At 43.1% G+C, this 13,409-nt stretch overlaps 1 protein-coding gene across 1 annotated transcript in view; it reads left to right on the forward strand.

Moving 5' to 3' along the window:
- The first annotated feature begins 3,649 nt into the window (after window positions 1-3,649).
- Window positions 3,650-13,409, forward strand: part of DEUP1 (deuterosome assembly protein 1) — a 127,478-nt gene continuing 117,718 nt past the window's right edge. Inside the window, exon 1 of the mRNA XM_068977397.1 lies at window positions 3,650-3,771. Coding sequence (XP_068833498.1) covers window positions 3,650-3,771 — 122 coding nt within the window. The remainder of the gene's footprint in view (window positions 3,772-13,409) is intronic.

Below are 13,409 nucleotides of genomic sequence, written 5' to 3' on the forward strand. Positions count from 1 at the left end.
CAGAATAATGGAACGTTTCAAGTTAAGATAAAATGATCACTTTCTTCATTCAATCATAATGAAAGCTATGAAACACTTTATTAGAATTAATAACCTGAGTTACCCTACACAGTTCATTTATGAAGCTCAATTTGTCAAGAAACAGCAAAAGGTTTTTTGAAATTGAGGTGGAATTGGATGGAGGAATTTGGGTCAGTATTAAATTAATGTTATTTTAATATTTAATAATTATTAAAATATTGGGTGCAGTGGTAAAGGATCTACCTGCCAGTGCAGGAGATGAGGGTTCAATCCCTGAGTTGCCAAGTTTCCTGGAAGAGGAACTGGCAACCCACTCCAGTGTTCTTGCCTGGGAAATCCCGCGGAAGAGGAGCCTGGCAGGCTATAGTCCATGGGGTTGTAAAAGAGTGGGACACAACTTAGCAACTAAACAACAACAATATTAAAATAGCCAATTAATGTTAATATTATGAAAGTGGAGTGCAAACAAAACTTTAAGGATTAGAGATTAATCAACTGAAAGAACTGGGAAGGAATTCTGTCCTTAAAATAGATGCTAGAATACTTTTTAAACATAAAATTGAATTGCTTAAAATATCACTCATGGTAAATCAGTGGGAAAAAATGTGTATATTGCACTCATCTCACATGCTAGTAAAGTAATGCTCAAAATTCTCCAAGCCAGGCTTCAGCAATACATGAACCGTGAACTCCCTGATGTTCAAGCTGGTTTTAGAAAAGGCAGGGGAACCAGAGATCAAATTGCCAACATCCGCTGGATCATGGAAAAAGCAAGAGAGTTCCAGAAAAACATCTATTTCTGCTTTAGTGACTATGCCGAAGCCTTTGACTGTGTGGATCACAGTAAACTGTGGAAAATACTGAGAGAGATGGGAATACCAGACCACCTGACCTGCCTCTTGAGAAATCTGTATGCAGGTCAGGAAGCAACAGTTAGAACTGGACATGGAACAACAGACTGGTTCCAAATAGGAAAAGGAGTACGTCAAGGCTGTATATTGTCACCCTGCTTATTTAACTTATATGCAGAGTACATCATGAGAAATGCTGGACTGGAAGAAGCACAAGCTGGAATCAAGATTACTGGGAGAAATATCAATAACCTCAGATATGCAATGACACCACCCTTATGGCAGAAAGTGAAGAGGATCTTAAAAGCCTCTTGATGAAAGTGAAAGAGGAAGTGAAAAAGTTGGCTTAAAGCTCACCATTCAGAAAACGAAGATCATGGCATCCGGTCCCATCACTTCATGGGAAATAGATGGGGAAACAGTGGAAACAGTGTCAGATTTTTTTTTTTGGGGGGGGGGCTCCAAAATCACTGCAGATGGTGACTGCAGCCATGAAATTAAAAGACGCTTACTCCTTGGAAGGAAAGTTATGACCAACCTAGATAGCATATTCAAAAGCAGAGACATTACTTTGCTGACTAAGGTCCATCTAGTCAAGGCTATGGTTTTTCCAATAGTGTGAGAGTTGGACTGTGAAGAAGGCTGAGCCCCGAAGAATTGATGCTTTTGAACTGTGGTGTTGGAGGAGACTCTTGAGAGTCCCTTGGACTGCAAGGAGATCCAACCAGTCCATTCTGAAGGAGATCAGCCCTGGGATTTCTTTGGAAGGAATGATGCTGAAGCTGAAGCTCCAGTACTTTGGACACCTCATGCAGAGTTGACTCACTGGAAAGACTCTGATGCTGGGAGGGATTGGGGGCAGGAGGAGAAGGGGACGACAGAGGATGAGATGGCTGGATGGCATCACTGACTCGATGGACGTGAGTCTGAGTGAACTCTGGGAGTTGGTGATGGACAGGAAGGCCTGGGGTGCTGCGATTCATGAGGTCGCAAAGAGTCGGACACGACTGAGCCACTGAACTGAACTGAACTGTGTGTATATGTATGTACAGTGTATGTGTGTATTCTTTCCTATCATTTCTTCGACATCAGAACCATGCAACAGAGCTTCTGCTGTCAACTTTAAAAAATAATCAGAACCTAAAAGTTGAGAGTTGTTTTATTTGGTGAGAATTTTTAGGACCTCAAGCCTGGGTGATAGCATCTTAAATGAACATCAAGAGATACTGTTGTTTTTGTTGCTAAGTCAAGTCTGACTCTTTTGTGATTCCATGGACTGTAGCCTGCCAGTCTCCTCTGTCCATGGGATTTCCCAGGCAAGTATCCTGAAGTGGGTTACCATTTCCTCATCTTTCCCACCCAGGGATCAAATGAGTCTCTTATGTCTCCTGCATTGGCGGGCAGATTATTTACCACTGAGCCACCAGGGAAGCCCCCATCAAGAGATTATTGTTAATGAAATGAAACCATATCTCCCAAGTTAAGGAATTTAGTGCTTTCGTATATATGGGAAGATGTAACAGTCTGGGTTCACTGAACTCATTTCTTTCATATGCATCTCAGGTATCTGGGCCCAGTATCCTGTGTGTGTGTGTGTGTGTGTGTGTGTGTTTTTGCTCAGTGCTCATCTTAGGGAGTGGTTGCAGCCTAATGGCTGCAGTATTACATGTATTGTTTTCCTTCCTGGTTGCCTTTATGGCTCAGAAATTCACATGTTCACGACTGTGACATCCTTGAATGATCGGTTTCTCAAGTCATCACTTATTCTCAGAATCTAGTGAACAAAAGAATTTAGAATCAATCACTCAGAGTTCTGTTTGGGTTACCCCACTAGGAGCTATTTCCTTCTCCCTAAAAGGGAGGTGACATTGTCTACTCTGGCTTATTGGAAGTTGTTGGAGGGACCAATGTGCTCCTCTGGAAAGACAGATGCAGTTGCTCCTGTTAGAGCGACCAGAGTAGCTGAGCACTGAGCAATGCAGTTCAAGTAAATCCAGCTCTTCCCAGCCGGAAGACACTTCGGCGACTAGAAAGGCAACTCTCTGTCCTGTCTATTTTCGGTCATCTCAAAAGCGGTTAAGAGGGGGGAAGAGAAGTGAAGTGAAAGTCGCTCAGTCGTGTCCAAGTCTTTGCGACCCCACGGACTGTAACGTCCATGGAATTCTCCAGGCCAGAATACTGGAATGGGTAGCTGTTCCTTCCTCTCAGGGATGGAACCTGGGTTCTTTACCAGCTGAGCCACAAGGGAAGCTCAAGGGGGTGAGGGGGCAGGGGAGAGGCCAGAGGGGATTTAAGGAGCTTCGATGGAGAACCCTCCTGCCCGCAGCTGCTTAAACTTTGCTTCTCTGTTCCTTGGTTCATTCATTCATCCGACAAGCCCTCCCTGTGCTCCTGTCGGGTACCGGACACTTGGCTCGGCCGTGCGGCCCACGGAGAGGAAAGGACCGAGAGGGCGACCCCGGGAAGCCCCGCGGCTACTGAGCCAGCCGCCTTCCCCTCCCCTCCCCCTCCCCTCCCCCTCCCCCTCCCCTCCCCCTCCCCTCCCCCTCCCCTCCCCCTCCCCCTCCCCTCCCCCTCCCCTCCCCCTCCCCCTCCCCTCCCCCTCCCCTCCCCCTCCCCCTCCCCTCCCCCTCCCCGTCCCGCTCCCCTCCCCCTCCCCGTCCCGCTCCTCTCCCTCCCCGTCCCGCTCCCCTTCCTCTCCTCCCCTTCCTCTCCTCCCCCTCCCCCTCCCCTTCCTCCCCCTCCCCCGCCTCGCGGCGGTTCGCGGCCGCGTCTCCATGGCGACCGCGGGCGGCGGGCCGAGGCGGGCCCGGCGGCGGGTACTGGCCCTCGCGGCTGCCAGAGGCCCAGGCGCTGCCACTCGAGGGGCCTCAGACCCGGAGAGCGCGGCGCGGCGCAGGTAATCCCCCCAGAGCCCGGCCCGTCCCAGCTTGTCCCAGGGCCCTAACGGGTTGGCCGGGCTTGGGGTGGGGACGCGGGCGCGGGGCGGGTGGAGACAGGCTCGGTCCGACCTTGCGAGTTCAGGACAGATTCGCTCTAAATTGGAAGGTGATTCTAGGTGTGTGACTTTGGGCGAGTCACCTGGCTCGTCTGTCCTGACTTTCCCTGATGTTAAAGTGAAGGATTTCAGAACCTAGAAAATCAACTCATTCACCTGAACGTACTGGTCGAGTTTCTGTTCCCATTTCTACTCCTTGCCCTTGCGCTCCCTCGCAGTTTTGGATCTCTCTTAAATTCCTTTCAGGGTGGCTTAAGCCTGCAAGATTTCTCTTTCTACCGCCTTGAATGCGGTTTAACTTTCATTCAGAGAAGTTGAAGTGCATTTCAGTACTTGACTATTTATCCTCATAGGTTATGTTTTAATTTAAACTTTGTTGCTGGGAAAAACTTTGTTCTTTCACTTTAGGCAAGTACTAACATCCTTATTTTGTTAAAAGGGTGAGCAGTGCCTACAAATCCCCTGAGGAACTGGAAGATTTCAGTCTATGAGCAGTTCTTAACCTTTTTGTCCTAAACCTCATGGTATACTCACTGTAACCAAACCCAGGCAGGGGTAGTAAACAACAGCAAACCTTTAGAAGGCCTGGGCTTCCCTGGTGGCTCAGAGGTTAAAGCCTGGAATGCGGGAGACCTGGGTTCGATCCCTGGGTTGGGAAGATCCCCTGGAGAAGGAGACTGCAACCCACTCCAGTACTCTTGCCTGGAGAATCCCATGGAGGGAGGAGCTGGTAGGTTACAGTCTATGACCCGCAAAGACTCGCACAGGACTGAGCGACTTCACTCACTTCACTTAGAGGACCCACAAGGAAGGAAATCTTGAGTACGTTCCCCTGAGAGTGGTCTGGAGCAGGAATTGGTTTTACTCACCTCATGTGCTGGCTCTTTGCAGAGTACCTGGCACCAAGCTGTTGTTCAGTAGGTAGTAAATGAATGTTCATCTCAGTCAGTAGGATCTATTTCAACTCACCACTAAGCCAGTGTCATAAATACATGTGACACACACACCCACACACAAGTGTGCAAGTTTCTACATTTTGTTGGAACCAATACTCAGAAAAACTCAAAGAACAACATGGTTTGCCAGTAGCAAAATTTTCTTGTTTTAGAGGTTAATAATGTAAGCACTTAAGGAATCTAGATCATTTTTCCCCCTCACAGGTTTAAAAATCAAGAAATACAAACCAGATGCAGCAGTTTCTTGACATGGAGAACCAAACCCATAATACATTGGGGTAAGTGCTGAGACATTTCTTTTTAATGAGTTGGTGCTTAACAATGCCAAAATCTCCCTGATGGCATGCGAATTTGGAAATTTAGTATTAACGGAGGATGCAGCAATTATTTTTGGTGAGGAGGTTGAGAGAAATTCAAGTGACTTTAATTAAGAATCTATAGTTTGAGTCTTTCCAGTTTTGACTATGGATCTGCACTAAGAAATCACCATTTTCCATCTTTTAGTGAATTTTTTCAGTGTTTTAGGGTGATGGATACCCACATGGGCCTCACATGCTCTTGCGTGTCCACAATGCAACAGCTTCTGGCTGACTTGCTCCTTTTCTGCTGTACTGAGTGTCCAGGCACCCTCTAGGCTTGCCCTTGACAAAGTGAAAATGAAAGTCGCTCAGTCATGTCTGACTCTTTGTGACTCCATGGAATTCTCCAGGTCAGAATACTGGAGTGGGTAGCCTTTCCCCTCTCCAGGGGTTCTTTCCAACCCAGGGATTGAACCCAGGTCTCCCGCATTGCAGTCAGATTCTTTATCAGCTGAGCCACAAGGGAAGTTTGCTTTTGAAACTGGACTCAAAACTTAAGCACAGCTTCCAGACAGATTTGTGTGTGTGTTGGTCACTCAGTTGTGTTGGACTCTGTGATCTCATGGGGCAGGCTCCTCTGTCCACAGGATTCTCCACGCAAGAATACTCGAGTGGGTTATCATGCCCTTCTCCAGGGAATCTTCCCAACCCAGGGACTGAAGCTGGGTCTTCTGCATCGCAGGCAAATTCTTTACCAACTAAGCCACCAGGAAGCTCCTCAAAACTGCAGCATGAACTGAGTATTTTCTCAAAAGTTTCAGGAAGCAATAAGGAAGAGAGTTTGTATGACATCTGCCATTGTAAAAAAGTAAATTCTTTTTGACAAATGTCTGTCCTGACCCCTTCCTTGCCACCAGCATCATAAAGGTTCCTCTTTCTACTGTTTCATTAGCCAATTGACCACTGGTTGAGCCCCCAGAACTTGGAGGGTGGGGGGGAGCAGAGAAAGTGAGGGTGGGATCGTGGTTACTGTATGCTTGATATCGACTGTAACCACGACACTAGTCAAACCACTTCACGTATCTCACTTTCAGTTATTCTGCTCAGACCGTGACCTTGACATCAGGCTAAAGCAAAGCCGCACACGTCTGGACAGTAAGCTCTACCTTATAAGCTTCTACAGCATACCTCTCCTCAGAACAGCCCTCATTCTGCAGCTAGTAGAATTGAGTGTATTAGAGGTTGGTATGCTCTAACTTCTTGTTGACAAAGAGACCCCCAAATACGGGGGTTTAAAAACGACTGAAGGGTATTTCTGTTTCACATACAAAGTCAGAGATGAACAGACCAGGGCTGGTAGGGCAGCTCTGCCCACCTCACTACATGATTTCCAACTCTGGGCCCAAAATGATTGCTTTAGGTCCCATCATCATGACCGTGCTCCTGCCGGAGGGAAGAGGGAAGAGCAGGAGGAGAGAGGAAGACCGGTCCTCCTAGAAGTATGACCTGGAAGTGGCAAGCCTCACTTCTGTTCATTTCCCATTGGCCAGAGCGTAGCCCTGGGCAAGACCTAGCTGCAAGGAAGGCTGAGAAATGTCGTCTCTAACTGGGCAGCTGTGTAGTCAGTTAAAGTTTAGAGGAACTGTAATGAAAGGAGTGAGAGATGGCAACCCACTCCAGTATTCTTCCCTAGAAGATTCCATGCACAGAGGAGCCTGGCAGGCTGTAGTCCATGGGGCTGCAAAGAGCTGAACAATACTGAGCAACTGAGCACGCACACACACAGTGAAGGAAGAAGAATGGATATTAGTGGACAACTAGCAGCCTCCGTCCCACTGAATTTAGAAAGGTAGAAAGAAAGAGAACTAAAGCAGGAACTTGCCCTAGAATACGCAGCTGGGTTACTGGAGGAGGTAGGATTTGATTTCAGATAAGTCCGGCTCCAATCCCAGCATTCCTCGCTGCACTGTAAATGGATGGCAGAAAGACGTGGGGAGTGGCCTGCCTGGTGTCCGTAGCACAGCCAGACTAGGATTCTGGCTTGAGAGGGGGTAGACCTCTGGTATGACAATGGCACTGAAGACTAAGATACAGACCGAAGGTCTTAAACCTCGGGCTGGGTATCAGATAGCACTTCACTCCTGCAAATCTGAGGCCGTGGAGACTGCTGTTTCTCATCATTCATTCTTTTGGGAAAAGGTATGGAAGACTGACCGTATGCCAGGCACAACACTAAGCTCTCTGACTCATACAAAGGCCTTTAAGGAACTCAAAACTTAGTAGGAAACCATAGAGCTTGTTTGGGTACAGTGTAGTTGCAAACCAGAAGTGAATGAGAATTACTGCAGGTTTCCATGTGGAAGCCGCAGCTCACCACAACAGACCCAGGAGCACACCTTCTTGAGCATGGTCTCCAAAGGATGGAGAACCAGGTTGGCTTTGCCTCTGTCCCGTGCACTACTGAGAAATATGTAAAAATTTAGATCTTGAAGATAATGAAACCTCATTCATCAGGGATGTAGTATGTGCATATCAGATGGTGTCGCCTACATAACAGTAGGTGTTTCATGGGGCAACCTTCATTTGACATCTATCTAAAGTCTATGATGAGCCAGTCACTGGTCTAAGCACCAGGAAGACAGTGGTGAACAAGGCAGAGAACACTCCTTCAAGGGCTTTGTACGTTAGTGGGAGATATAAACATGTTTCATGTGGCGATAGGAGGAAGAATAAGCAGGCTGAGGACGAAGGAGTGGCCTGTGAATGGGGTGCTCACACACGGATTCCCGGGTAAGGTGGTGTTCGAGCAGAGCTTTAAGTCTGTGAGAAGAAAGTTCCCAACAGGAGGAACAGAAAATGCAGAGGCCTCAAGTGGGAGCTTTTACACAGAGCATTTATGACATGGGTGAGCCATTCTTCTCTGACATCTGGCTTATAACAGGGTTTGGTTTTTGTTTATCCAAGATTTCCTCCCAGATATAGGTGTTTGTACCATAATAATCAACTTGAACGCCTTCTAAATGAAATGATCACATTTGAGTAAGTTTGCTCATTTTGTTTTTTGAGTGGTGTGCCCAGAACATAAATAATTATAGAATGAGTAAAAAGTCTGCTTTTTATAAGAGAACCATGTCTACATTCTTCTTTTTTTCTATTATTCCTGAATTTCTACTCTTGTTACTTCATCATTTTATGTTTTGTTTTACTTATCTTGCTCTGATTTCTGAGTTCAAAATATGATTCAGTTATTTTCATGATTTCTGGATTTCATGATTTCTTTGAATAATATAAGCATTTAAAACTGGAGTTCCTCTTGGGCTCAGCTTTGCTGCAGGCCATAGGATTAATGTACCCACTCTCATTTTCTTAAATTGTCTATTATTTCAACTTTGACTTCCTCTTTGACTCAGTAGATATTTGGGAGATGTAATTTCCAGATATAACTTCAGGTTTTAATTATTTTTTTATTCATTACTTTTTAAACCCCCTACATCTATGGTCATAGAATATGACCTGTATGATATTTTGGTTTCATAAAGGTTATTCTTATGATTTGCTGTGTGAGCAACTTTCATAAATGTCCTTTAGGCATTGAAAGCAAATATATATTCTCTTTTGCTTAGAAAAAAGGTTTTAAAAGTTTTACATATATAATCAAACTGTTTAATTATTATGTTCAAATTGTGTGCCTTTCAAATTCATTATTACCTTTTTTGTGTATTTGAGCTGTCACATTTTAAGAAAGATCTTTACTATAATTGTGATTTTTGTCCAATTCTTCTTGTATTTCAGATAGTTTTTATTTTATGTATTTCCGTATTTTGTTGCTCAATATATTGAGGTTCACGGATGTTGTATCTTCTAGGTATATGGTATGATTTAGCCATATAGAATATCTCACAAATATGGGTGAATGGTTTCTATTTGAATTTTACTTTTTTGTTGCTGACATTGCCATCTGTTTTCTTTTTAACTTGCTTTAGCCTGTAATAGCCTTGTTCATCCCTTTTATAAAGGAAAAAATTCAGTCTTTTCCTCCCTTTGTAGGGAAAAACCTGTGTCTTTCTTCCCTGTGTGCCTCCTTTACCTTCACAGAAACACTTCACGTCTGACACTTGTGGTCACCATATATGTGGAGGTTTCTGATCCAACCAAGCAATTCTCTGGAACACAAGCTGGGAGTCCTACAATTCAGCTCAATTCTGACACTGTCTGTGCAGAAATATCACCAGACCCAGCAGGCTGAGGGCTTGATCCTACAAAACTTCCTGCCACCCTCTTCAAACTCCAGTTGCAAGTCCAGGTTGTCACCTGTGCTTCTGACCAAACAGTTATAGATAACCCCCTCCTTGGATAGGATTAATTTGCTAAAGTAGCTCACATAACTCGGGGAAACACTTAACCTTTAAAATCTTACTTTCATCCAGTTTATTTAAAGGGTACAGATGAGCATCCAGATGGAAAGGGTGCATAGGATAAGGTACGTGGAAAGGGGTATACTGCTGTCCCAGCACCTCCACCTGCTCACCGACCCAGGAGCTCACTAAACCCGTTCAGTTCAGTCGCTCAGTTGTGTCTGACTCTGTGACCCCAAGGACTGCAGCACACTAGGCTTGCCTGTCCATCACCAACTCCTGTAGCTTGCTCAAACTCATGGAGTCGGTGATGCCATCCAACCATCTCATCCTCTCGACCCCTTCTCCTCCTGCCTTCAGTCTTTCCCAGCATCAGGGTCTTTTCTAAGGAGACAGTTCTTCACATCAGGTGCCCAAAGTATTGGAGTTTCAGCTTCAGCATCAGCCCTTCCAATGAGTATTCAGGACTGATTTCCTTTAGAATGGACTGGTTGGATCTCCTTCCAGTCCAAGGGACTCTCAAGAGTCTTCTCTAACACCACAGTTCAAAAGCATCAATTCTTCAGCTCTCAACCTTCTTTATAGTCCAACTGTTATATCCGTACATGACTACTGGAAAAACCTTAGCTTTGACTAGTTGGACCTTTGTTAGCAAAGAAATGTCTCAGCTTTTTAATATGCTGTCTAGGTTGGTCATAGCTTTTCTTCCAATGAATAAGTGTCTTTTAATTTCATGGCTGCAGTCACCATCTACAGTGATTTTGGAGCCCCCCAAAATAAAGTCTGTCACTGTTTCCACTGTTTCCCCATCTATTTGCCATGAAGTGATGGGACCAGATGCTGTGATCTTCATTTTTTGAATGTTGAGTTTTAAGCCAACATTTTCACTCTCCTCTTTCACTTTTATCAAGAGGCTCTTTAGTTCCTCATTGCTTTCTGCCATAAGGGTGGTGTCATCTGCATATCTGAGGTTATTGATATTTCTCCCAGAAATCTTGATTCCAGCTTGTGCTTCATCCAGCCTGGTATTTCTCATGATATATCCTGCATATAAGTTAAATAAACAGGGTGACAATATACAGCCTTGACGTACTCCTTTCCCAATTTGGAACCAGTCCATTGTTCCACGTCCAATTCTAACTGTTGCTTCTAAACCCTATACTTTGGAGATTTTCATAGAGGCTTCACCATGTAGCCATGATTGATTATTAATTCCTTTTTCAGCCCATCTCCCTGTACAAGAGAACGGGGCAGGGAGAGGTGGGACTGGAAATTCCAAACCTCTCATAATGACTTGGTCTTTCAGGTGACCAGCCGTAAGCCAGGAATCATCTAGGAGCCTGCCCAGAGTTGCCTCATCAGATCAAAAGAAACTCCTGTCACCCAGAAAATTACTCAGGTGTCAAGAACCAAGGTCTAAGACCAATATTAGAGCAAAAGTTGCCCCTAGTGTTCTTATCACTTAGGAAACTGCAATGGTTTTAGGAGCTCTGTGGTGGAACCAGGTATAGAGACTAATATATATTTTCTGTTATCTCATGGCCTCATTTTCAGTCATTTTTAAAATATCATATGTGTCTCTTATAAGTAGCATATAGTTAGATTAATGAATGTATACCCCTCAGTTGGAAGGTCTTTGCAATTAAAGAGGATTTTATTTTTTTTAATTTATTTAATTGGAGGCTAATTGCTTTACAATATTGTAGTGGTTTTTGCCATATATTGACATGAATCAGACATGGATGTACATGTGTTCCCCATCCTGAGTCCCTCTCCCACCTCCCTCCCCATTAAAGAGAGGGTTTTATAATCATTAATATATTAACATTGAATCCGTTTTGCTTTTCCAATATTCACTAGTCTTATCAAGTTTTCTTCTTATTCTCTTACAAGTTCTATATCCTATTTTACACATTGTTAATTTACAGTTTTTACAAACATTTAAAGTTGGATTCCTCTTCTGGCTTCCCGAATTTTAACTGTAACTTCGACCTCTCTCAACCCTGGTAAGACTTCACCTTTAGTACTGTTTTTGCTTCTGCATTTGCTTATTCCACGTACAAGAAATAATCTGGATTTCTGGTCCTGATGACTATTAACTTGTATATAAATGATTACATATAGGATAATGTTAATTATTTTATTCCTCTTTTAAGAATTCTCTTTAGCAGCTATACATTTGATTGCATTGATTATTACTATTTTATAGAATCTTCCTTGTTCCCAATTTAAACTTTTTAAAATTCATTTTTAATTTGACTGAAGTACTTCCTTAGGTAGTCTTTTAATAGAAATGACCAGAGGTGGTATACCTCTTAATTTTTTTCATGTCCAGATGTCTTCTTGTTCCTCTCATACAGGAACTCTGTAAGAGTTATTAGTCCCATGGCCTTGAAGTGTGAAGTGTTACATGGAAAGTCCAATACCAGTCTCTTTCTCTCTCAGGTTTTTTTTTTTTTTTTCCTCTCTTTCTTTCTTTTTTAGCATCTTGAGAATTATGGGATTTATGTTTATCCTTGGAATCTACAAATTTACCAGGATAACTTTCTTGGTATAGATCCATTTCAATCCCTTCAAAGCATTTGGTAAGCACTTTTATTATTAAAGATTCAAAGCTTTTCAGCACAGTGAATTTTTCTTCTGTTTCTTTGGTTAATGATTCTCCCCATCTTGTTTCATTCTCATCTCCTAGAATACCTATATCTTTTTCCTTTTTTTCATAATTTCCATCTTCATTTTATCTTTTGCTCTACATTCTGGAGGAATTTCTTCCATTTTCTCATTTTTATTTCAGCAATGATTGCATTTGTTTGTTTGTTTTTTTTAATTGCTTCTCTTGCGATTTTGAGTATTGACAACAATGTTTTTATTTCCAATATTTTTTTGTATGTTTATTTCATTGTTCCTTTTACTTAGTAAATTGCTTTTCTTTATTAATATAATACACTATTGACTCATTAAAAATACAAATAGAAGTGTTTGAAGTGATCTCTTGCTTCTTATACTAACTCCTTTATAGTCAGTCATTCTGTGGGTGTAGCTCTTTACATCTTTCAATTTGTCACTTTCCAAACCCCAACTGTTCCACAGCCCAGCCTTTCGCCCAACCTCTGCTACTCTCAAAGAGAAATCAATTAGGTTTTCCCAAGAAATCAGTCCACCAATTACAGTGCACCTACAACTTCCTGAGGGCTCAGCACAACCACATCCAATGTGCTGTGTAGTCTAATATATTTGAGATTATTAAATCTCGTTTTTAATAAACTTATCTCTGAAGGTAATTTCTAGATAGGAATTCTACAAATGTATTGAGCAATGCTAAGGTCAATAAAAACACATACGTAGAGTCTCCAAATGTCTGAATTCTGGAGTGACATTTTGAAAAATGTCATTTCCTTGTATAAGTGAATGCACGTATGATGGATTTTTTTCTTTAAAATACCTTTTCTAACTGAAAAACACTTATCTAGATTTTTCCTTTACTTAGTTATTCATGTATGTAATTTAAAAAACCATTTTGTTATCACTGTTACCAAAAAAGAAAAAATGCAGTCCCCTGTTCCTGCCCCAGTTTTCCACTCCCCAGAAGCAACCACTTTCAGTTCTTTTGGCTGACTCTTTTGATATTTATTCCATATCTCTAAATAACAACCTTAAGTTGCTACTTCTTGATATTTCAGTTTCTATCATAATCTGTTGACATCCACAATACTTATTTTTCATAATCTTACCTGCTGCGTGTGTGAACGTGGGCACATGTGTGAACATGGGCACATGTGCACATACAGACACACACTCACTTCCCATTCCTCCATTCTCCGGGGTCGCTACGAGTCTGACATGACTGAGCGACTTCACTTTCACGCACTGGAGAAGGAAATGGCAACCCACTCCAGTGTTCTTGCCTGGAGAATCCCAGGGATAGCAGA

This window comes from Capricornis sumatraensis, chromosome 8, assembly GCF_032405125.1.
Source record: "Capricornis sumatraensis isolate serow.1 chromosome 8, serow.2, whole genome shotgun sequence".
Classification (NCBI taxonomy): Eukaryota; Metazoa; Chordata; class Mammalia; order Artiodactyla; family Bovidae; genus Capricornis; species Capricornis sumatraensis.